Source organism: Pteropus alecto, unplaced genomic scaffold, assembly GCF_000325575.1.
Source record: "Pteropus alecto unplaced genomic scaffold, ASM32557v1 scaffold9, whole genome shotgun sequence".
NCBI classification, from domain to species: domain Eukaryota; kingdom Metazoa; phylum Chordata; class Mammalia; order Chiroptera; family Pteropodidae; genus Pteropus; species Pteropus alecto.
Genome location: NW_006442106.1, coordinates 169,689 through 193,324, shown reverse-complemented (window position 1 = coordinate 193,324; position 23,636 = coordinate 169,689). Strand labels below are relative to the sequence as shown.

Below are 23,636 nucleotides of genomic sequence, written 5' to 3'. Positions count from 1 at the left end.
CTCCCTTCCCCAATGATGGGGGCGCCCCCTGCCGGGGCCAAGAGGGCGCCCAGGCTTTCGCGCAGAGGGACCGACATCCACAAAGCGCTGTCGGGAGAGAAAAGCACGTTTTATTGGAAGTCTGTGGGGGCTGGGCTAGGGGAAAGCGCAGTCCGGGTGGCAGTGGGCGCGCAGTGGTATGTGGGAGGAGTCAGGTGCCAGGATAATCCTGTGGGGGTGAAAAGGATGAGAAGCAGGAGAGCCTCCCCCAGCCCTCCCATCTTAGTCCTTCTCCCCCTCCTCCTCTCCCCTCCCTCCCCCAGTCTAGTGGAAGCTGCGAGACCTGGCTGGGTTCCATCACGCCAGGTGTTTCTACCGCCTGCGGGAGGATAGACCTGAGGGGGAACACAGAGAGTTCGGGTATCAGGAGGGGTACTGCGGCTCCTCTCGAGGGGTAGGAGGCAAAGAAACTCCCCGCCCTCCGGTTCGAGATCAAGCCCCTTCACGAGCCCAGAGAGGACCAGTAGAGGGGTTCTTGGAAACAGCCCTCACCCCCAAGCACCAGAAGTTTTCCCCAAACTCACGGCGGATGGAACTGCGGAAAGTTCCCTCCTCTTCATCAGGTTCTCCAGTCCTGAGAATAGAGAAGCAGAGGAATTGGGAACGGAAAAGGAGAGAGAGAGCCACTCCCAGGAGTCCCCCAATGCAGCCCTGGTTTCACAGGCCGGTGTGCCCTGAGGCCAAGGTGGGCGAGGAGCAGACTCAGTTCCGCCAGGAAATCAGGCACACCCAGGAGCCCTTTAAGTGTGTGGCAGGAGGCGCTCCCAGCGGGTACCAGTGAGTACTTCCCGGAGTACTGGGGAAGAGACTGGAAGTTGATGGTGGAGGGATGACCAAAGGGACTTGTGGGCCAACTGCCTTGAGATAATCTCAGTTTCTAGTTGAGTGATCTTGGGCAAGTGATTTTACCTCCCTGTGCCTCGGTTTCCTCATCTGTAAAATGATGTTAATAACGGCACCTACCTCAGAGACATGGTGTGAGGGGTAAATAAGATAATACACAATGCAACAGCTTCTGGCACGTGGGACATCTATAACTGTTTTAACATGGAGAAGGTATTCGTACATTGCCTGGGTTTAAATTTTTATTTAAAGATGAATCAAAGAGCTAGGAACAAGACTCTGAGCTAAACTGGGCCACTGAGTAAAGTGATCTCATTTCGCGGCAGCTTTTTTCACAGCACTTATCACACTTTGTGATTTTATATTTGTAGGGCTGTTGGAACCTAAAGCCACCGCCCCCACTAGGCTGGGAGCTCAGCCAGGCACGGAAGGCAGTTAATTTACTGCTTGGTCCCAGGACCTGGCTTGGGGCTTGCCACGTAGTAGGTGCTTAATACAAATTTGCCAAAGAGTCTCTGGCTGCGGGTTGGGTGGACTTCCCTGTAGAACCGCAGTAGGTGAATGAGTGCTGGGTCGGCCTCTTACCTCTGCTGCTGGTTGAATTTGCACCTGCACCTTCTGCCTGTGGGTGGGTGGATGGGGGGGTGGGGGGAAGACAAGTCTGAGAGTCCGCTCTAGGCGGGCGCGCAGCGGCGCTCTTGCTTCAGCGGGTGCTCGCGAGAGGCGGAGCCGCGGGGGCTTGGGCGGGGCCAAGGGTGAGGATAGGGGTGGGGCGGGATGGGGCGGAGCAGGAACAGGGCGGGACAAGGGTGGAGACAGCGAGGGGCGGAGGCGGAAACCCGCAGATGCGGGGCGGAGGCCGTGCTGTAGGGGTACTCACTCAAGATTATGAGGATACCCAGGATGAAAAGGATCCCGGCGATGATGAGGCCTCCGATCCGCAGGGATTGGTAGTCTATGGGCAGCAGGGAGGAGGGTAAGGACAGGGACGGGAGGAGGAAGGATAAGAGAGGGGCAGAATGAGGAGGAGGGAGCAAGGAGAAAGGATGGGGAGAAGAGGAGAAAGACGATCAATGAGAGGAGGGAGGAGGCGGCTCAGGGAAATGAGAGTGAAAGAAGGGAAGTAGGTGGGCAGCTCAGGGAAAAGGAAGGAAACAAGGGACCAGGGAAGGATGATGGAGAGGACGAGGAGGGCAGACGTCAGAAAGCAGCAGAGAAGGGGCCATAGGATATGGAGAGGTAAACGTAGAAAGAATCAGAGAGACAACGAGAGATTAAATAGACAAAGACACACAAAAAGACACAGAAGCAGACAAGGAGAGATAAAGACAGAGTCAGGGAGCCAGATCAAGAGGGGGAGAGCCAAGGAGAGTGACAGATACAAGCACTGAGAGAGCGATAGGAAGAGACCACGAGGGCAGGACAGGCAAACTCAGCCCACCTCCCCCCAACGCCCAAAGATCGATGCCCCTCCCTCCCTTACCATAGGTGAATGGGTCGGGTTCCTGTGGAGCTTCTGGAAAGAGAGAAATCAGGGGTTGGATGCTTCCTAGGAGTCTAGACAACGAGGGGTGTAAAGAGACCCTTTCGGGGGCTCTACTTTTCTGGGCTGAGAGTTCGGGAACAGTTGGACCCTGAGTAGGCTATGCATCCTCTAGGTCTTAGCCGCCCTCTCTGCACCATCCTGGGTGGGGCTGGGGGCACCCAGCTGTCCAAGCTCCCCATTTCATTACAGGTTGTCTGTGATTCCATAATTCTCGGGAAAGCAGCCACCACCCCACCCTTTACCTTTGCCTGATCTGGACGCCCTCTCCCCTCCCCCGAACACCAGCCTGTGACTGGACCCCAGGTGAGACCAATTTCCCAGTGTTCCAACTGATTCTCCAACTTGGTTTTCTTGCAGGGAGGGTTTCCTGGACCCCTGCCCTCTTTGGGGCTGAGGTGGGTAGTGGGCTGCATCCCCAAACTCACCTGCACTGACCGTGGTCAGGAGACCCACACAGAGAACCAAGATGTGGTCAAGAGATGCCATTGTCCTGGAGGACACCAAGGGTCAGGAAATGTGTACCCTCATTCCCCCACCGTTGAGGCCTGAATCCAAGGGGTTAAGTCAGAGACATTTGAGGGACTTAATTCCAAAAATATTTGTCATCCAGCTTGACCACCCTCAGAAACAGGAGCAGCCCCTGCTTCATGAGACACAGTGTCACCAAAACAACCACACAATGGGGGATCACATGGCAGCAAGGACAGGGGTGAGACATCTGTAGGCCTGCCCCCCAACCCCCACGGCAGGCTCCAGGTTCCCCATACCTACTCTAGTGGAGAGGGCAGGAGACCACACCCTACCCAGGTGGACAGCAAGATACACCTCAAGGGACAAGACAGCCAGGACACGCCCAAAGGCCCACTTGCCCGCACACCACGGCCTCACTGTGTCTGCAATATCCAGCTCTGCTGCTCTGGCCGCTGGCAGCCGCTCTCTGCCTGACCCTGGGTATAAATATCTCCCACTTCACTCTGGAGGAATTTGCCTCACACAGGCCACCATGGCAACAGCCTTCCTTCTCCTCCTTGGGGTCACATACAACCCTGCTGGGGAAAAGGCCACCCCTTCTCTCCTGGAAGTGATGAGAAAATGGAAAAACATCCCCTCCGCCCACCTCTGGGTGACATCTTTCATAAGTGGACAACACCAGGCGAGCGACATGAGAAAGAAGGCAGATGCCAAGGGCAAGGACACACACACACACACAGTGGGGCTGGAATGGAGACAGCGCCCGCTCCCCACACTTCTGGTTGGAGCAGGACATGGGACGGAGACACGGTCGAGCAGGCGTTACTCTCATCTAGGCCTCTAGTGCCCCCAAACAGTGACGCAACCCGACCTGCACACGTGAGTGTCCACAGCCCACACCCAGCCAGGGGACAGCAGCAGAGGAGGGAGGAGTTGCACCTACACTCTCGCCCTTAGGGGAACCCCAATGTCCCAAGAACAACTCCCTTCCTCTTGAGTCCAGCCTGCCTGGGAAGCCACGGGCTGGCCACTCCTGCTCCCAAAATAGGCAGCCCAGCCAGGCGAAGGAAGGGTGAGGCCGGGAGGGAAGGGGTGGGAGACGCTCACCCCAATCAGGCTGTCCCCTGCTGAGAGAAGGCCCCCAAGTCCGGCTGTGACCGGGGTAAGCACTTTGGACCCCCTGGCTCAGAGCTGGATGCACCGCCCTAGCAGTCTCTCCTCCCAGCCCCACCCCAGCCATGCCCTCCCCAACCAGCAGCTGTAACTGGAGCCGGGGCTGGAGGGGGGCCAGGGGGCGGCCCCCAGCCCAGACCGGCCTGGCCCGCTAGGTTAACTCTCTCAGCTCAGTTGGAAGAACATAGGCAGCCGTGCTGAGGAAAGCTGGGGAGGACCAGACTGCAGACACACGCACATATGCACACACCCGCACACACATGCCTCGGGCCCACCTCAGGGAGCTTCTGACGTCTGGTTGGAGGGTGGGTGTCAGTTTTTGTGCTGCTTCCTGAGAATCGAGGCCAGATGGGCCCCAGGTCACCAAGCCTGAGTGTTGAGGAGCCCGCTGACCCCTGACTGTTTGGGGAACATTTCAGTGTGTGTGTGTGTGTGTGTGTGTGTGTGTGTGTGTGTGTGTGTGTCTGTGTGTGTGTGTGTCTATGTGTGTCTGTGTGTGTGAGTCAGTTCACTGTGTGTGTGTGTGTGTGTGTGTGTGTGTGTGTGTGTGTGTGTCTGTGTGTGTGTGTGTGTGTGTGTCTGTGTCTGTGTGTGTGCTTTGTCTGCTGCTGACTGTAAGGTCTCCCAGCGGCGCACCACACACACACACACACACACACACACACACACAAACCCCACAGACCCAGGTAAACAGGCACAAAAACACACAATTTCATATATGTACATACATACAAACACAGAGGCAGACACACAGAATAACACACCCACAGAGAAACCCGAAAACCCAAATACGCAAACACAGTCAGCACTTTTTAACGCCAGTCACAAAACACCAAGACAAACACATTTGTGAACCCACACAATACACACAAATAGATACCCATGTAGAGGCACAATCAAAGACACAGCCACACAACTGTCCCTTCTAACAATTGGTCACAAAAATACACACTATTGTGAAAACACACTCACAACCAGTGGTACAGAAACACACCGATACACACACGCCACACATAAATACACTCCTACATTCCTACACAGTCTCAGAGATGTGAAGGCCCACAAACTTGTGTACACATGTACACAAACACACACATTTACACAGGCACACAGAGCAGCAGAAACATTGTCAAGGACACAGCCATACAGCCAGCTACTCTTACACATAACCACAAAGACACACAAACCTGTGTTCACAACTTCATGCACAAGCGAACAGGCACATAGCTGGCTGTCTAATCACAGACATATAGGCCTACATGCTTGTGTTTGCACACCGACACCACCAGACATGGGTTGATGTGTTTAACCCTGAATCTCCCCTTCCCTGAGCTCATGTGGCCTCTAGGACCTCCTGGAAGACGACATACCCGCTGTCTTCATAGGCAAGCTGAATTCACAAGGCATTGGTGACAGAGAAATCTGAAATCAGGTCTGGACTCTGCCACTCCTGGTTGTGATCTTGAGCAGCCACGTGACCTTTCTGTGCCTCAGTTTCTTATCTTATAAAATGGAGAAATCGCTGAAGTCGTACGTGTAACCCAGGTCAGGCTCAGAGGTCTTTGACCTGACAGTGTCTTATTATTAACTCCATTTTAGAGATGAGGAAACCAAGGCTGAGCAAAGTGGAGGTAATTCTCCCAGGATCTCCGTTGTGGCTAAGGACGGAAACTGCCCCCTTCCTGTCGCAGAGGCCAGAAGCTGGCACAGATCCCTGGCTCTGCAGGGCACAGAGTCAGGGGCAGGTGAGTATGCTCACACTCAGGCACCGGTGAAGCCTTGACACATACATTTATGTGTGCACATGGCCTCAGAGGACCCAGGGGGCTTCGAAAATCTCCTTCATCCCTGTCTGTCTGAGCTCTCAGCCTCTGTGCCTCCTGGACCTGCACCCCTGGGTCACCAGCAGTCCCTGGTTAATGATAACCCTGATGTTTATGCAGCACTGGGGAGGGGTGACAAGGATCAATGGGGGCAAATGAGGAGGGGGCACCTGGCCAGATCTAGCCAGTCTTCAGCTTCCTCCCCTCACAGGGCCAACTGTTCCAGAGTGGAGTGGCTCAGCCACTTTCTAGCTCTGTGATGTTGGGCAAATGACTTAACCTCTCTGTGCCTCAATTTCTTCTTCTGTAAAATGGAGATAATATTCACCTTAGAGAGAGGTTGGGATGATTTTCTGAGATGATCTGTGTAAAACATTTAGAATATTTAAAACATTTAAAACATTTAGGCCTGACACACAGTAAGTGACCAAAAAATGTTAGCTGTCATTATTGTTATTGTCACCCTTCTCATCATAAACTGGCATGAAAACCTTGCTAGTCTGGGCACACTATGAGTGTGGATTTAGGCTTGTCTGTCTCCTCTGTGCTCAGGCACTAAGTTCTTTGACTTTTCAAAGACCCCATAAGAAGTTTATCATCCCCTCTTTAGAGCTAAGGTAACCAAGACCTGAGAGCCTTGCTCAAATCACAGAGCTGCTTAAGTGCAGGCAAGCACGTGGGTCCAGAGTCCACCCCAAGCCCACCAACTACTCTACACCGAACTGCAAGCCAGGGGCGTGGCCTCCATCATCTCACTTACTGCTCAACATACCTGGGAAGTGGGTGCCATGATCGTCCCATTTGACAGATGGGAAAACGGAAGGTCAGGGATGTGTGCAGCAGGAGGGGGGAGGCTGTGTGTTTTACTCAATGGCAGGAGGGATGGTTAAGTCCGGATCTGTCCAGGGCCATGAAATGAATCCTTTAACTTCCTGGTGCTTCAGTTTCCCCACCTGTAAAGTGGGGATTAGCAACACGACCCACCGCACAGGGTGGTTGTGACGACTGAGTAAATTCATAGAGAGACAGGTACACAGTAAGTGCTCATGGAGTATTATCGCTACAATTTTAGGCTGAGTAACAAGCGCCATTTATTTATTTTTCTTATTTAATGGAAAGCATCATCCAAATTGCTAAAAGCTTAGTCCAAATAAGAACGACTACTACCCATGAGTTCTGATCTCCAAAGAAAGAATGTAAAGTCATGTGGTGAGGCCCCAGAGCCCGCGCCTGGGCTCAAGTCCTGGCTCTGCCCTTTCTGGGTCACTTAGACTTAAAATTTCCTGACTTTTCTCTCAGTACATCCATCTGTAAAATAGCCATGCAGTTGTCTCAATCTCAGCAGGCTGTGGGGAGGTTTGAAGGAGCTTATAGATCAACCTTCAGGACAGGGCCTGGTGCAGAGTCAACGCTGAAGAAGCAGGTGGCGTCATCACCAACATTTTCCTTGGGTTGACTCAGCCCCTAGGGTCATCACCCACATTTTCCTTGGGTTGACTCAGCCCCTAGTGGGTGGTAGACGCTAAAGGGGTTAATTTTGGGCAGGCAAGGGAGGTTATGGGTTTGGGGCAGAGCAGTTTGCTGCCTAGTATGGCCACTAGAGGGAGCATCTGGACCTGAGCTGGCTCCTCCACGCCTGGTGACAGTGCCCCGGACAACCTCCTGGAGCCAAGGGAGGGGGCTATCTGGGAGTGTCCAGGGCGGCTCCAGCTCCCAGTGGTCTCTCTTCCCATCCCCCTCCTGCCTGCAGAGCCATCCGGTCCCCACCCCGGTGACATCCTCCTCACACTCCTTGAGTGGGGAATCTAGGCAGGGGGCTTGCTGGGAGTGGCCAGGGTACTCCATTCTTAATGGCCCCTCCTCTCCCTTCCCCTCCCATGGGACCATCCATTCCCTTTCCCAGAGCTGCTCTTCCTATGGCCTCTGACCCCCTCCTCATTCTTACCCGGCTTTGCTGGGCACACCCAGTGCCCAGTGAGTCCCTTTCCCAAACCTCTAGGGACAAGGGGCGTGGGAGGAAGGGAAGAAACATACAGGGAGCTAGAAAGGGGGGTTGGGAGACAAGAAATAAAGACAGAGGGACACACACACACACACACACACACACACACACACACACAGGCTGACAGAGACTGAGAGACAGAGAAACAGAGATAGAAAAAGAGACAAAGACAGAAATAGAGACAGAGAGAGTAGGAAACAGAGTAACTCACTGAGTCAGAAATACAGAAAGAGAAAGAACGGGAAAGAGAAATAAACGGAAAATTGGACGCCAAAGAGATATAGGAAGAAAGACAGATTGAAAGAGAGAACAGACAGGGGAGCGAGGAGCCAGGGCAGAGTGTGCCAGCTGGCGGGATGGAGGGTCGCCTGGCATGGGAGATGTAGTGTCCACAGCTTGGGCGGAGCTGGGTGGGCAGAGAGGAGCTGGTGCCTCTGCTGGGGTGAGGGGGCATGGGAGGGGCAGGCATTCTGCTGCTGTTGCTGCTGGCAGAGGCTGGGGCAGGGGTGGCCTGGAGACCCCCAAAAGGAAAATGTCCTCTGAGCTGCTCCTGCTCCAAAGACAGTGCCCTGTGTGAAGGTTCCCCGGACCTGCCTGAGAGCTTCTCCCCGACCCTGCTGTCGCTGTGAGTGTCAGACCCTTTGGGGGCCTGAGGGTGGAGACGGGAGTTCTGGGACCCCAGGGGTTGGGGGCAGGGTACTGGGGTCTCCAAGGAAACAGGGGCCTGTGAGGATCTTGGGAGGTGGGCAGCAAAGGATGTTGGGATGCCTGAAAGGGGGCTGCTGGGATCTGAAAGGGAGAAGACGGGAAATTCCAAAGGGCAGGGGCAGCACGAGGGGCCCGGGAGGAGAAACAGCCCGGGACAGTGGACTGAGTGCTGCCAGGACCCTTGCCAGGCAAAGAAGGCAAAAGTGTCCCCCTGGGATGTAGGGGACACACACCCAGGGTAGGGGGCCATGCCAAGGTCCCCCAGACAGGTGACGGCTCTGGGATAGGGCTGCAGCGCTGAAGTGGTTTCCTCCTCACCCACAACTGCCCATGTCCCCAGCTCGCTCGTTAGAACTGGAGTCACCCAGCTGAAGGCCGGCAGCTTCCTGAGGTTGCCGTCACTGCACCTGCTGTGAGTGGGACCCAGCTGAGCCGACAACTAGCTCAAGGGAGTGGGTGTTCATGCACGTCCATGTGGGGGGTGTGCACATATATGTGTATGTGTGTGTCTGTGAAAGCATCTGTGTCCACGCACTTACTCACATCGCATACTTGTGTGTGTGTGTGTGTGACCATGCCCATGTGGGCTAAGGGTGGGGGCCAAGGTTAAAATGTCAGATAGAGGCCAGCAACTCTGGAAAAATTCTTTCTTGCTCCTTTGCCAGCCTCTTCACATCCAACTCCTTCTCCGTGATTGAGGATGATGCCTTTGCTGGCCTGTCCCACCTGCAGTACCTGTGAGTGAGACCGGGGGATGGGGCAGGAATGGGGGCCTGGGAAAGGAAGGCGGGGTCCTATGTGGCTCCTAAAGTAGGAGGAGGTAGGGGCTTCTTGGCCTGGGGAGGAAGTGTCTGGACAAGAGTCTCTCCTTGATGGGCAAGGGGACTGGCCTCTTGGGCAGGGTCAGGGCTCCTGCTCAGCTGTGTAATCTCAGCCTGCTCACCTCACCTCTCTGTACTTAAAGATCCACAGAGGGCCTTGATAACCCAAGGCTGTTTCTGGCCCTACCTGACTTATGGGATCCCAGGGAAGGTGCATAGAGGCCAGAGACAGGAAATGTTTCAAATTAACAAGAAACAGCTCTGAGTTATGTGGTGATGGTAGTGGTGGCGATGGTGGTGAGTGGTGGTGGTGATTGATAGTATGGCAATGATGACACCAGTGTCGATGTTAGTGTTGATGGCGATAGTGGCCGTGCTGACCTTGTTGCTGCTGCTCATGAGTAAGTGGTGGCATTATTGAGGATGATGTTGATAAAAAAAAGGCAGACCCAACAGTGATGATGCTGTCAGTGATATTGATGATGAAGTTTGAGGGGTTGGTGTTAGTGAAAATTATCTGTGTAATGGACACTGGTAATTCTGATATTGGTATTGGTGTCTGTGCGGGTAATGGTTGCAGGTAGGATGTTGGTGTTGGTGTAATAGAAGTGTTGTTGGTACTAGGTTTGGCGATGATGGTGGAGGTTTTTGTATGCATTAAAATTGTGGTGGCGGTGGTGCTCGTGGTGGGTGAGGAGGTGAGTGATGGGGGTAATGGTGACGTTGGTGCTGGCTATGCTGGTGCTAGTGCTGATGTCTGTGATAATGGTGGTGGTACTGGTAACGATGGTGGCAGTCATTTTGGTGTTGATCATGAAGGTCGTGTGGCTGATGACGCTTATCAGGGTTGCTGGTATGGGGGTAGGCGTTGATGGTGTTGGTGTTGGTGATGGGAGTGAGTGGTGATGTTGGTGTTGGCAATGATGGTGGTAGTGTTGGTGACATGCTACAGCGTTGGTGATAATGGCAGTTATTGGTACTGGGGTTGATGACAACAGGAGAGGCATGGGTGATGATTATAATGGATGATGGTGGAGGTATTGGTGGTGATACTGGTGCCAGAGCTGGTGTTGGTGATCGTAGCAGCAGTGGCGGTGGTGATGGTGGTGGCAGTGTTCACTGTGAGGCCGCCAGTGACCGCAGGGTAAGGTTCTTGGCTCCTGGGATTGTAGGCTGGGACCTTGGTGAAAAGAAGTTTCTGGGGAGGCTTCCCCTAAGATTATGCCAAGTGTTGAGAGAGAATTCAACACATTGCAGTAGCCTATGGCTTCCAGGGACAAGTGCTCCTAAAAGCTGTGAGCCCACACAGGAAACCGAGTGGCTCTCCCTCATCCCCTCTTCCCTCCACAGCTTCATCGAGGACAATGAGATTGGCTCCATCTCTAAGAATGCTCTCAGAGGACTTCGCTCACTCACACACCTGTGCGTGCCTCCACCCCTCCACTGCCTCAGCCCGCCCTGACAGGCACCCCACACCCCGTCACCCAGGAACACTGGGCATCCTGGTAGCTCTTGATGGTCCCTCCTCCTTCTCTGCCTTCATCAGGAGCCTGGCCAATAACCATCTCGAGACCCTTCCCAGATTCCTGTTCCGAGGCCTGGAGACCCTGACTCACGTGTGAGGCTCAAGGGGGCTGGGTTGTTCTTGGTGGGGGGTGGGAATGTTTGAGAGAGGAGGGGATATCTGTGCCCACTTTTGATCAACACAATACATTCAGCAGCCATGGTTCTTACATATTTTTCACACTACCTGTGGGGTCCCATCCTGAACCCTTGCCTGGGAGGGGATGGGGAGTGTGGCCTCCAAGGGTTGGAAGCCAGGTCGCAGCCCCTCCCCGGCCTCTTGCCCCAGGGACCTCCGCGGGAACCAGTTCCAGTGTGACTGCCGTGTCCTCTGGCTGCTGCAGTGGATGTCCACCGTGAACGCCAGCGTGGGGACCGGGGCCTGCGCCAGCCCCAGCACTCTGGCCCACATGCAGCTCCACCACCTCGACCCCAAGATGTTCAAGTGCAGAGCCATAGGTGGGGGCTTTCCTGGTGGGGCGGGGGGAGGGACAGCAGGGGTTCCCAGAAGAAAGCGGGAGATCAGGGGGACAGCAGCCAGGCCCGAGGAGTTCACCTCACTTCTTGCTCTGCCATTCCCTGGCTATGAGATTGAGCAAGCAGCGTCACCTCCCTGAGCCTCAGTTTCTTCATCTGTCAAATGGAGGTGATAAACAGTGACATTAGGATTGCCGTAAGAATTCGGTGATATGTCTGTGCCTGCATAGCACTTGGCACAGGGCCTGGGACAGAAGAGCCTTATAAATGTTCACTCTTGTTATTAATACAAAAATGGCCACTTCTAAAACACTTCCTATGATCGTTTTGCTTTTCCATAAATATATTTTCGTACCATGATGGGTACTTGGTAATAATGCAGAGAGCACAGCAGTGCTGAAGACAGCCCTGGGTCTTGCTCTCACAGAGCCACAGCCCAGAAGAAGGCAGAGATAGCCCAGAATGATCAGAGCTGGGGTAGGGGAAGCACAGAGTGGTCAGGGCTGGGAAGTGGAGACCCTACAGGGCTGTGGGAGCCCAGAGCCAGACCGAAGGCCGGACATAGCTAGAGGGTCAGGAAGGGTTTCCTGAAGGAGTGGACATTTGAGTTCAACCCTGAAGTCTATTAATATAATAAAATGATCATCATCATCATCATCATCATCATCATCATCATCATCATCATCTAAGTGTAAGACATGTTTGAGGTCTGTGGGACTCACAGAACAGGAGAATTTAACTTAAGAGTCACTCCTTATTCTGTTATTCAACAAACATTCACCAAGGTCCGCTTTGTGCCCAGCCCTGTGAGAGACGATGGGCACGCTGTAGTGGCCAAGATAACCCTGAGCCCTGGCCTCGCAGTCCTGGGGAGTGTGGAGACAGACATTAAATAAAACGTTGCACAGATGAAAGTGATGAGAGACACTCAGAGTGGAGTGTCCTACCTTACATGGGGCATCTGAGGAGGCTTCTCTGAAGAGAGGGCCTTAGCTCCGGGTGCAGCTAAGTGAAATACAGAGGGAAAGCCACTGCAGAGAGAGGACTGCACGTACAGTGGCCCTGAGGCAGCATAGAGCTTGTCCTGTTTGAAGATCAAAGGAAGGCAGGCCTGGGAGAGTGAGCGAAGGGAGGGACACAGATAAGGTCGAAGGCACAGGGGCCTAACTGTACAAGACACCGAAAGCCACGGAGAGGAAAGTGGCTACTACCTTAGGGCTGTAGGAAGCCATGGTGGGTTTTGAGCAAGAGTGATAATTTAGACATTTTAAAAAGATCCCTCTTTGCATGGGCATCCTTGGTAGTTTGGTTCATTGCTTCAACCCTGGCACCTAGAAACAGGACCTGGCATGTAGAGCAAAGTACTATGACCTGGAGTCAACCGCCTAGCTCCACTGCCACTACGCTGGGCAACCTGGGTAAATCGTTTTCATAAAAGCTAAGTTGCTATAACAAAGAGGCTCAAAATACCATGAATGAAAGAAGACAGAGGGTCTGCGGTGAGAGGTCCAGATATGTGGGGCAGCCCCTGGGCATTGTCCTGGTTTTCATGATTGACACCAAGTTGTGGGACATCCATCTGCCAGTTCGTGGGGAGAAGGGGAAGGAGACCAAGTCTAGGGCAAGCCATCCTCACAAAAGCGAGGTGAGCATTGCGGCCACCACTCTCCTCTTGTTGCACTGGGAACTCGGTGTGGGCATGTTCCACTGGGAGAGGGTGCTGGGGGAGTGCTGGGATAATGTGGCCTCTAGCTGGGCAGCTTTGTGCCCAGCTCCAATCCTATTTCACAAAAGATGGGGAGGATGGATTTTGCTGGAAACTGGCTGCTTGTATCTCTTAGCCTAAGTTTCCTCATCTGTAAAGTGGATATAATAACGGAATGTACCTCATAGAGTTTTGTGAAATTAAAGGAATTCATAAAACATGCTGTTTCTAAGCAATTACCTGATGATTCCATGAAGCTTAGAAAATAAAGTATTACCATGTTGTTGTGAGTTAATACAGCTATAGAGAAACAGATTCCACTCTGTCCCTATGAGGTGAACGCCATGACGGTCCTCATTTCAGAGATGTGCAAACTGAGGCTCAGCGATGAGGACCCTTGGGGTCCCCCGGGCCTGCCTGACTCTCTCCTGCTACCCCCAGAGCTGTCTTGGTTCCAGACGGTTGGGGAATCGGCACTGGGCGTGGAATCTTTCTCCTACCAGGGGGAGCCCCATGTGGTCCTAGCACAGCCCTTTGCTGGCCGCTGCCTCATCCTCACCTGGGACTATGGCTTGCAGCGCTTCCGGCCTGAGGAAGAGCTGTCTGGTGAGCCCCCTTCCCATTTTCCTGCCTGCCTTGTGGCCTGCCTGCTGGGTAGGCCTGCCCTGCCCAACTGGCCTGACCTGCCCCTTGCTCCCTGACTCCCCCATAGCGCCCTCTGTGGTGTCCTGCAAGCCGTTGGTGCTGGGCCAGCGCCTCTTCATGCTGGCTGCCCGCCTGTGGGGAGGCTCACAGCTATGGGCCCGGCCCAGCCCTGGCCTGCGCCTGGCCCCCACACAGACCCTGGCCCCGAGGCGGCTGCTGAGGCCCAATGACGCCGAGCTCCTGTGGTTGGATGGGCAGCCCTGCTTTGTGGTGGCCGACGCCTCCAAGGCAGGCAGCACCACACTGCTGTGCCGTGACGGGCCCGGCTTTTACCCGCGCCAGAGCCTGCACGCCTGGCACCGGGACACGGACGCTGAGGCCCTCGAGCTGGACGGCCGGCCCCATCTGCTGCTGGCCTCTGCCTCACAGCGGCCCGTGCTCTTCCACTGGGTTGGGGGCCGCTTCGAGAGGCGCACGGACATCCCTGAGGCCGAGGACGTCTACGCCACACGCCACTTCCGGGCCGGTGGGGATGTGTTCCTGTGCCTGACACGCTATATCGGGGACTCCATGGTGAGCCTGGGCCCAGGCAGGTGGGGCGGGTAGCAGAAGCCACAAGCCAAGCCCGACTTGCCTCTGACTCGCACTCAGGACTAGCTTTTCAGCACTGACCCGACCTTGCACACTGGCCTCTAAACTCTGACCCAGCCTCACAGGCTGGCCTTCAAATTACAGCCCCATCTAGTGTACTGATCTTTAAACTCTGACCCCAACACTGTCTCCAAGACTGTGACCCCTCAAGAATGGCTGACCCTAAACCACTCCCACCCCCCAACATTGACGCTGACCCCAAGATTCTGATTTTGCCCCCAACCTCTGGCTCTGTAACTCTGACTCACCCCAAGACTTACATTTAGCTACAACACAACACTCTGAACCCCCAAAGCCGATGGCCACCCCCTCCGCCACTCTCTTTCCAGAGCGAGGTGTAGCCAGGGGAGAGTCTGGGCCTAGGAGGCACTGATCTGACTCGGGTGTTCATAGGGTACCTGTGTGGGCAGCACATCGTGGGCACAGGGACAGGAGCAGCGAGACCAGGGAGAGGGGACTGTGGCTGGGTAGGAGTGCAGCCAGAGGAGATTGGAGAAATATAGTAGGTAAAACAGACAGATTCCATTGCCGATGGAATCTAGGTGGGGTGTGTGGGAGACAGAAAGGCCAAGAATGGCTCCAAGTTTGTGGCCTGAGCTGCCGGGTGGTGATATTTATGAAAATGAGAAAGCTGCAGAAGTTTGAGGACTTACAGGCCTCTGCTTACAAGCTGTTCCAAGTCCTCCGAAGCCTAGAGGACTACCAGCAGGCATGGCCCTCTTGGACCCCAGGCTCTAACTAGTGGCCACACTTGGCAGGTCATGCGCTGGGATGGTTCCATGTTTCGCCTGCTGCAGCAACTTCCCTCGCGTGGTGCCCACGTCTTCCAGCCACTGCTCATCGCCAGGGACCAGCTGGCTATCCTGGGTAGTGACTTCGCCTTCAGCCAGGTCTTCCACCTTGAGCCTGACAAGGGGTTCCTGGAACCGCTGCAGGAGCTGGGGCCTCCGGCCTTGGTGGCCCCCCGGGCCTTTGCGCACATCACTATGTCTGGCAGATACTTCCTGTTTGCTGCTTGCTTCAAGGGCCCCACACAGATCTACCAGCTTCATGAGTTAGACCTCAGTGCCTGACACCAGAGAGGACCCTAGACATGGCTGGGGGGATATGGCATGGGGAGTCCTAGGCCTCTGGACACCTTCTTGACTGGTCTCCTGGCTCCACTTGGGGTTATGGCTGGTCCTGTGAGATACTGGCCACAGGTCAAGTTCAAGGCAAGAGGTGCCCTTCCAGTCTTAAGCAACATCTTGGCTGGGGGCAAATGACCCCCACCAAGGGCGATGTGGGGGTTCGGGCTGGGACACAGAGCCAGAATACAGAAGTCGTGGTGGGGTAACGTGCAGAGCTCCATGAGGTCTGGAAGCGCACGTTCCCCATCAGTCTACTCCCACCTCTCCTGCTCCCTGTGAAAGTACTCGGAAGGAGAGCGCTTTCCTTTCCCTCTAAACTCAGTCTGGTCGATCGCTTTTAGTGCACACCTCCATGACGCCATCAGTCGCTGGGCAGGTTTTCCTGCCAGGCTTGCTAACTTCCTCTGCTGCTTGTGTGCATGCCTACTGCGGAGGCGGAAGCCCAGGATGTTGTCCACCTTGCTCGGGGCACAGGGAGTAGGTGGGAAGGTGAGAGTTGTTGCGGGGACCCCTAGTACCCTCCGGGTGGGTGACAGGGGTGAAGGCAGAAGGTGTATGCGCTCAATAAACACACAGTGAGTCTGCCCCACCCGTTGTTGTGGGATCATTGGGAGAGGGTGTCTCCAGAGGGGCCTGGGTGGGGAGCAAGGACCCAGGAGCAGTGTTATGGAGGGGGAGGTCGCTGGGGTGCATTTTGGCTGCCCCGGTGAGCTTTCCGGGGTCTCTAAGGAGTGTGGGTTCATGATTATGGAGGAGCTCATGGGACTCTTGAGGAATATAAGGACATTATTAGGGGACTGGTCACAGTTTTATTGTGGGTGTCTTCTTGGGGGCATATCTCATGGAATTGTAGATATCCTGGGGTGTTTTGAGAGGTTTCAGCATTTTAGGTGGTGGCTTGTGGGGACATTTTGGAGGTCTTATTGGGTATTGGGGAGTCTCAAGGGAGTTTGAGGCTCATTGGAGGTTCTCACATCAGATGGCATCGTATAGTATTAGGGTTATCCGGGAGAGTTATTTAAAGGTCTCATGGAGACATTTGGGTATTAGGAAGGGTCTTCTATAAAGAGGTGGGGTCTCAAGGGTGAGTGGAAGAGTCATAGAGGTCTTACTATTACAATCATAAGCTCTCTGGGTACTCATGTCACAGTGGAATGATCCCAGTGTCCACCTGAGTGTCCCAGCATCTGGTTAGAGCTCCCTGTCACTCCCCAAAATGTCCTTTATTTGAATACTAGAAAACTTCAAATTGCACACATGGCTCCCATGGCCATGGAGGCAGAGGACAGACCCCATGCCATTGACTCGGTCATGAGGGGCTAGGCTTAGAGCTTTTTCCCAACAAAGAGATTCTGCTTCCAGCTTGTTGGCAGCCCCCAGTGCGTGTCCACCTTCTCCTGACCCCCAAAAGCCCACCCCGATTCTCATAGAGGGAGTCTCAAGACTACTTGGGCAAGAGGCAAGATCATTTTCGTTTAAAAATTGAACAGAGACCCCTCCAGTGACAGGAGAGAGGAGGCCCGGCGAGGCAGTCTGAGGAGAGAAGGAGTTTCATTCTGGAGTCCAGGTTCCTGTGCAGGGCCAGGACTTACGGAAAGAGAGAGGCCTCCGTGCTATTTCGGCTGATTCGTCCTCAACAGTTATGGGCAGAGCCTGGGAGAGGTGATGCGGTCAGTCGGTAAGAGTGGGTGGAGTGCTTTCTCCCCAGCATGTGTACACCACGCACACGCCCCTCCCACCCCGTGCTCCCCTCAGCCCCATCTGTCCCTGCCTTACCTGGAGTGACAAGAGGTGGGATGTCCCCTCTTCGATGGCTAGGAAAAAAAAAGTGGTGAGATCTGTATCCACTCTTGTTTGTCCTCTCCCTCAAGACTGAAAGATTCTCAGCTTTCCCTGACATAGCTTCCTGGCTATTTTTCCCTATTAGGGTTGAACCATCCTAGGGACCAAAGCATTTCAGGATGGGGGGCCCTCTGAGGGTTATCAGCTCTGAAGAACAAACCTGGGAAAGCCTAGCGGCAGGAATCCTCCAGAGCAAAGCCTGGAGGCCTGGCCTCTTTCTGTGAGATTTAGCTCTTTCACCCCTGAAAGGTGTCTGTCCAGCACGAGGCAGGCACACACCGAGGAACCCATCTCACCTGGGCTTCTGGTTGAACTTGCACTTGCATTTCCCACCTGTTGGAGAGAGGGGAACGATCAGGAGAGGGCACCCAAAGCCCTACCCTGTCCGCTCCCCTGCCAGCTCCTCCACTCACTCATGAGGACGATGATGCCCATGGCACACAGAATCCCTGCACAGATGAGCCCGCCGACACGGAGGCTGTGCCAATCTAGGAGAAACCCAAAAGGGGCCCTCAGTGCCAGCTGGTGTCTTCCCTATCCAAGCCTCCATCCACGTGTCAAAGAAGTATTGGGCACCTATGATGTGCAAGGCGCTGGGGATACAGCAGTGTAGGAAACAAACCCCAGCCATCCTGTGCCTACGTTCTAGTTAACACAAGCAAGTAACAAGAGATTTAATGTAGGGTCAGTTGGGGAGAAGTGGTCCAAAGGCAAATAAGCAGGGGCAGGGGACAGAAAGTTAGGGGGTAGCTCTTTTAGGGAGAGTGGTCAGGGAAAGCCTGTCTGCGGGGCCCTGCTTGAGCAGAGGCCTGAGGAGGTAAGGGAGGGGGCCATGGGGCTATGTGGAAGAAAGTGTTCCAGGCAGAGGGATCAGAAGGTACAAAGGTCCGGAGGCTGGGAGTGTGTCTGCTGTGTCTGAGCAACAGCAGAGAGGCCACTGTGGCCTGAGCAGAAGCAGTGAGGGAAGAGTGAGGACGGAGGAGGGACAGGGAGCAGAGCATCTGGAATCTGGAGGCTACAGGATTTGGGCCAAGGAGCTCAGCTCCTCCAGGCAGTTTTCTCAAGTCAGCCCTTCTCTCAGCAGACATGATTTAAACCGTAACAACGGCTTCTTGTGAACTGTCCTCACTTCCTGTGTGTGTCTATCATGCTGGATAGTCATGAATCTTCCCAAGGACCAGGCTGGCATGTCTCATTCCCTTAATCCACTGTGTTCATTGGTCAGTGCCCCAGTCCAAGCCCCTTCATACCCTTGCCACTTTTTTTCCCCACATCAGCCCCTCACTCAACCCTGTGTGGGACTCTTGGCACAAAACAGTATGAGGGGTGGGGGTGGGGGTGGGGTGAAGGGAGGGCCACCAGCTCTTACCATAGTAGAAAGGACTGTTTTTATCTGAAAGGGAAGAAAAAGGAACATGAATCCAGGACAAGAGCCGAGATGCAGGGGTCTCGGGGGAGAATCCGGGGTGGGACTGGTAGAGGAGCACGGTCTGACTCACCTTCCGGGTCGTTGGCAGCCAGGGCAGGCAATCCTGGCGAGAGAAGCAGGAGAAAAGGCAGTGGTGCCGGGCTCAGCAAAGCCGGCGGGCAGGGCCACAGGGCCTCAAGGTCCTCGGAATAAGGTCCCCTGAAAAGGACAGTTCCCCGCCCCCCGAGGGTGCAGAGGTCCAGCCCCCAACTAGCAGGCCCCATCTCAGAGATGCGGACTCTCCGTTCCGCACCGGCTCAGGAGCCATGCCAGCATTTTGCCTCCTGAAATAGGTTTTCTCTGAGTGGCTTTTGGCCACGCTTTGACCTGATGTTTCCAGACACCTGGCTAATCCACGCCTCCTACAGAAACAGCAATGTTCTTGTCCACATGACAGAGGGTATCAATTCCCAGCCATTCTCAGAGCTCATCTCCCCATTCTGCCACATCCACACCTCACCTGTTCCTATGTTTGCTCAGCATTCCTCTTTAAAACAACTTACTAATTAAAAACTTAATACACTTTATTAAAAAATGCAACTTGCCATCACTAACCTGAATGGAATGCCAGTCTTGCACGATGGAACGGATTGAAAACAAATCCAATGAAAGCAAAGGACTAGGATTAAATTCTGGCTAGAAGCAGTGAGCTGCATTAGCTCTGGGCCTAAGTTCTGTTCTTTCTTTGTTAAAAAGAGATTAATAATTTTTAATTACATTTAAAGCACAAACACATAGTGCGTACTCTGTACCAGGCACTGTTCTAAGTGCTTTTCGAAAACTCATTTAATCCTCACAATGGCTCTATAAGCATCTTATTATTGTCCTCATTTTTACAGATGGGGAAACTGAGGCACAATCAGTAACTTGCTACATAACCACTAAGCTCCCAGTTACCCCTAGTAAGCAAGTATTAGGAAGGTGTGAAAGACACAGGAGCACAGGGCTGAATCTTCTCCTTGGTGTCATCAATGGGACATCAAGATGGTGACTTTCTAGCGGTGCGAGCTGCTGCTCTAAGAGGTGCTATCTTTGTGTTCTCGCGAAATTACTAGTGCAACACTTCTTCCTCCAAGGAGATGCTGTTCTGACAGTCAGCACCCCGCAGGGGAAAGCATGAGAGAGACACATGTGAGGCCCAGCCACCACTCAGCTGAGGGCTTCAGGGGAAAGGCAGTTCAGGGGGTGACACTCACCTGCCAGGAGGACGAGCAGGCTCAGGGTGACTTGTTGCATGATGGAGCACTGGCCTGGAGGGGTGTCACAGAGGGTCCAGCTTTAGCAGGGCCATTGAGATGCTACCGGGGCCTCTGGTTCCCAATCCCCTCCTACTCTACTCCTCACCAGGGTACACTGCTCACCCCAGGGCAGAAAGGTTGGCATTGAAGGCTGAGATAAGAAGGAGGCGAGAAGTGCAGTGGGGGCTGGGTGAGAACTGAGACCTGATGAGGGAGCAGCAATAATGACTCATTGGACATGGACTTGAGGCTTTAAATGAGTCATCCTGGCAACTGCATGAGGAAGAAGCTGCCTGCAGTTATCCCCATCTTACAGATTGGGAAATCGAGGCTCTGAGAGGTGAAAGTGGGTGCCCAGGGTCACCTTGCCAGGAAGTGGGATTTAAACAGGCCTGGCTCTGCAGGGCTGTTCCTAATTCAAGACTCTTGGGGCCTCGGGGTGTTTTGAGAAACAGTGGTATTAGAAGCCAGGTGGCAGAAGGCCTGGTTCCGGGAGTGCCTCCCGCAGACAGCTTGGAGCCTGCCCGCCTGCCTAGACTTTGCAGACCTCAGGCTGCTCAGGGCGGGATGTAGCAGAGAGAACAGAAGGCTGGGGTGGGGGTATGGGGACAGACTTGGCAGAAGAATTGGCCTGGCTGCAGCCACAGCCCCATTTTCTGTGCCACCCGGACCCCTGACCCCAATTTCTGCCCCACTCCTGCCCATCCCACCCAAGTCCTTTGTCCTGCCTCTATCCGAGTCTCACCCCTGCTCCTACCCCAGCCCCTGCCAAGCTCCTCCTGGCAACAAACTCTTCCTCCTTCCCCAGAAAGGCCTGCCCAGTATGAAGCAGACCCCTGTGTCCCCTCCTGGTCTGGGGTCAGATCATCCTCCCACCGTCCTAAATGCCGGCAGTAAGCCCCCGGTCTCTGTGCATCCCCCTACCCTCTCCCTGTCCCTGCCCCATGGCCACAAACATATCTTGTCGTAACCTTCATAGCCAAGCCAAGAGCTTACAGCTACCCGAATCTACCCTACGTTGGGCACTGCCAAATGACTCTGCTGGGTTTTCACTTATTTAGTCCCCAACAACTGTGGAAGTCATCTGTTATATACTCCATTTCATGACACTAAAACACATACCCTTCCAAGCCTGGTAAAAAGCCCAAGAGACAATCCCTGCTGTGTCCCCTCAAGGACCCCTGTTCACAGCTGAAGAGATCACCCATCTCTGCCCCCTTCAGCTCCCTGCATGTAACCCTACCCCAGTTGCTTTGTTTCCTATGCTTTTGCATAGATCCCACCTTCTCCCATGCCCACCCCAGGTCCTGGGAACCCTCTTAGCTTCTTGTTAATCCCATGTGCAGCTTTCATAATTTTAGTTTGAGCATCCATTTCTTGCAAGAAGGGGACCTGTAGCTTTGAGGAGCTTTATTAAGGCATTTAGGAGCCCAAAAAGTTTTGAGGAGAGCTGGAGTGAGTGTAGGGGCAGGACAGCCCAGTGGTTCTGGGCTCAGGGGTCTAGACAGTCAGCTGTTGTCTAAAGCTACCGCATGAGGTTTTGTCACCCCGTGACTATACTAGTACCAGTAACCAAAGCCTGGGCTTATCGAGTGTTCACTCCATGGAAAATGCTGTTCTTAGCTCTGTGCACTTATTCACACATATAATCTTCGCAGCTCCGTGAAGTTGGCACTATAATTATCCCATGTTGCTGTCGCAACCCCGTAAACCCTGCAAATTCAGCTTAATGCTGTATCCTCTGTCACCCGGGACACAGAGTCTCAGCTCTTAAGCCTCTTTCCATCGGATTCTCCACGTCCCCTACCCCACTGCAAGGCCTCCATTACTCCCCCTCCCTGGGGCACCTCCCAGCATCCCCAGCTCAGGGGAGACTGATGGCGGTCTCATCTGGGCCGCACCCCTGGACACCATTTCCAGCCTGCCTCTCTTGTGGTGGGCTGCTGGGAGCTGGTGTCTGGCCATCTGCTCTCCCCTCCCCCAGTCAGGCCATTGTTGGAAGAGGCCCTGGTCTGCTCCGGAACTGACTGCTGTTGGTGTGAGGCTTGGAGAAAAAGACGGCCTGCAGATGGAGGCTGCCCACGCCTCTCCGCTCCTTCCTGGCCCTAGAGGTCCTGCCTCCGAAATCCACCCTCTGCTCTCACCTCTGTTCCTCCACGATGGGGGCTAGGCCCTTCGGGCATGCAGAATCACTCCCCGTGCCCCTGAAATCTCCTACCTAACTCCCTATTTTACAGCTCCTCAGGAACCGCCATCCCCTTTTCCTAGATCCACAGGACCCCAGTTCTTTGTTTAGCAAGTCACTCTCCCAACTACTCTATTACCCTATTACACCTGGTCCACTTAGATACCCTCATCCATCCAGGCACCCCCAACCTACCCCTGTGCACCGAGATACCCCGCAGTACTCCAGATACTTCTGGTGCACTCAGAAATCCCCTGCTCCACCCCAAACCCATCCCAATCCCACCTGTGGGCTTTATCCTCACCTCAGCTGGCTCACCCAGTCCCCTAAGAGTAGAATGATGGGGGGAGGATTTCATTAGGAGAAGGGGCTTTCTTCAATCTTCTGCCCCCACAAAGTACCTTGAAGGGGGAAAGTTCTAGGGTCTTTAACAGAAAATAATGAGGAAGGGACTGATATTTTGGGGGCAGAGCCAAGAGGAGTTGGAGGGAGGGGGCCCTGGCCGCTCACCTGTGTGGCTCCCCGAGCTGAGCGGCGTGGAGGTTCTGGTTCAGCCTGAGTCCTGCCTTTATCTGCAGCTGCCACTCCCTAAGCAAACCTGGGCAAAGCCAGGCAGGTAGAGAACAAGTCTGACTCCCTAAAGCACAGAAGCTCTCACCCCATTCTTGCTCTTAAAGAGACAGCTCCCCGCCATCACCTCCACTGGTGACAGGGAGCTCCCAGGTGTCCAAAGTCATAACAGCCTCAGGTTGGGTGCAGGGAGAATAGGATGGGCTGGAACTCAGCCCCCCACATCAAGAGAGTATACAATCTCCTGCCCCTCAGAAAAGGACCTGGAAGAAAGAAGGTCCAGGGGTTTTTAACAGCAGAGCCTCTGTCTGGCAGGTTGGTGAGGAAGGGCAATACAGGAGTGTAATAGCTTAATTTCTCTTACTTAGATTATGTGTTGTGCTTGGAGGAGGGATGGATGGTGACTATGGGAGATCTAATGTCCTCTCCCGGGTCACTTGTTGCTGTTGACTTGGTTTGAGGGTCAGCAGAAGATGCTGATATGACCAAGGTCCTAAGATGAGGGTGGGGTGCACAGCGGGTAGGGGCGGGGGTCGGGTTGGGCCTTAGACCATGACCCCACCCCCCATTGTGCCCATCATGCTCTAGGGAGACTGGGAACTAGCTCCCAAGCACCAGGCCAGACCTTCCTAGCCCAGGCTCTTACCAAGAATGCGGGAAGCTTGGGTCTACACAGTGGGCTTGGGGTGGGGCAGGCTGCCTCCCACTCCAGATAAGACTTGCCACACTGTGCAAG

The 23,636-nt window shown here is 54.2% G+C and overlaps 3 protein-coding genes and 1 long non-coding RNA gene across 4 annotated transcripts; 2 read left to right on the top strand and 2 right to left on the bottom strand.

Annotated features, from left to right (window-relative positions):
• Positions 1-97: 97 nt before the first annotated feature.
• FXYD1 (FXYD domain containing ion transport regulator 1) lies at positions 98-4,100 on the bottom strand. Its single transcript, XM_015595606.2, has 8 exons — positions 4,007-4,100; positions 2,854-2,918; positions 2,366-2,398; positions 1,763-1,837; positions 1,468-1,504; positions 564-613; positions 323-374; positions 98-208 (listed from the first exon to the last, which is right to left on the bottom strand). The coding sequence occupies exons 2-7, from the start codon at positions 2,912-2,914 to the stop codon at positions 352-354; spliced, it is 279 nt and encodes a 92-aa protein (XP_015451092.1). The 5' UTR covers positions 2,915-2,918; positions 4,007-4,100; the 3' UTR covers positions 98-208; positions 323-351.
• Positions 1,728-5,942, top strand: LOC112469237. Its single transcript, XR_003042555.1, has 3 exons — positions 1,728-1,858; positions 2,618-2,731; positions 5,672-5,942. It is a non-coding gene; the product is annotated as an uncharacterized LOC112469237 (long non-coding RNA).
• A 2,407-nt stretch (positions 5,943-8,349) lies between these two features.
• On the top strand, positions 8,350-15,716 carry LGI4 (leucine rich repeat LGI family member 4). The gene is made up of 9 exons (XM_006919857.2): positions 8,350-8,522; positions 8,946-9,017; positions 9,271-9,342; positions 10,777-10,848; positions 10,973-11,044; positions 11,279-11,448; positions 13,613-13,777; positions 13,884-14,389; positions 15,226-15,716. The coding sequence occupies exons 1-9, from the start codon at positions 8,350-8,352 to the stop codon at positions 15,538-15,540; spliced, it is 1,617 nt and encodes a 538-aa protein (XP_006919919.1). The 3' UTR covers positions 15,541-15,716.
• A 1,514-nt stretch (positions 15,717-17,230) lies between these two features.
• FXYD3 (FXYD domain containing ion transport regulator 3) lies at positions 17,231-22,870 on the bottom strand. The gene is made up of 8 exons (XM_025038539.1): positions 22,841-22,870; positions 20,104-20,157; positions 18,939-18,971; positions 18,809-18,832; positions 17,853-17,927; positions 17,736-17,772; positions 17,374-17,411; positions 17,231-17,250 (listed from the first exon to the last, which is right to left on the bottom strand). Exons 2-8 carry the CDS (start codon positions 20,141-20,143, stop codon positions 17,231-17,233), a joined length of 267 nt encoding a protein of 88 aa, XP_024894307.1. The 5' UTR covers positions 20,144-20,157; positions 22,841-22,870.
• Positions 22,871-23,636: the final 766 nt, after the last annotated feature.

What these genes read in the sequence shown, in the direction of transcription:
- FXYD1 (XM_015595606.2), bottom strand. Translation starts at nt 2,914, where the DNA reads ATGGCATCTCTTGACCACATCTTGGTTCTCTGTGTGGGTCTCCTGACC. An exon ending in CCTGACCACGGTCAGTGCAG is followed by an intron (nt 2,399 to 2,853) that starts GTGAGTTTGGGG and finishes CTCTCTTTCCAG; the next exon opens with AAGCTCCACAGGAACCCGAC. An exon ending in GGGTATCCTCATAATCTTGA is followed by an intron (nt 1,505 to 1,762) that starts GTGAGTACCCCT and finishes ACCCACCCACAG; the next exon opens with GCAGAAGGTGCAGGTGCAAA.
- LGI4 (XM_006919857.2), top strand. Translation starts at nt 8,350, where the DNA reads ATGGGAGGGGCAGGCATTCTGCTGCTGTTGCTGCTGGCAGAGGCTGGG. An exon ending in CTGTCCCACCTGCAGTACCT is followed by an intron (nt 9,343 to 10,776) that starts GTGAGTGAGACC and finishes TTCCCTCCACAG; the next exon opens with CTTCATCGAGGACAATGAGA. An exon ending in CTGGAGACCCTGACTCACGT is followed by an intron (nt 11,045 to 11,278) that starts GTGAGGCTCAAG and finishes CTCTTGCCCCAG; the next exon opens with GGACCTCCGCGGGAACCAGT.
- FXYD3 (XM_025038539.1), bottom strand. Translation starts at nt 20,143, where the DNA reads ATGCAACAAGTCACCCTGAGCCTGCTCGTCCTCCTGGCAG. An exon ending in AAGTTCAACCAGAAGCCCAG is followed by an intron (nt 17,412 to 17,735) that starts GTGAGATGGGTT and finishes TTTTTTTCCTAG; the next exon opens with CCATCGAAGAGGGGACATCC. An exon ending in CCCACCTCTTGTCACTCCAG is followed by an intron (nt 17,251 to 17,373) that starts GTAAGGCAGGGA and finishes CACCTCTCCCAG; the next exon opens with GCTCTGCCCATAACTGTTGA.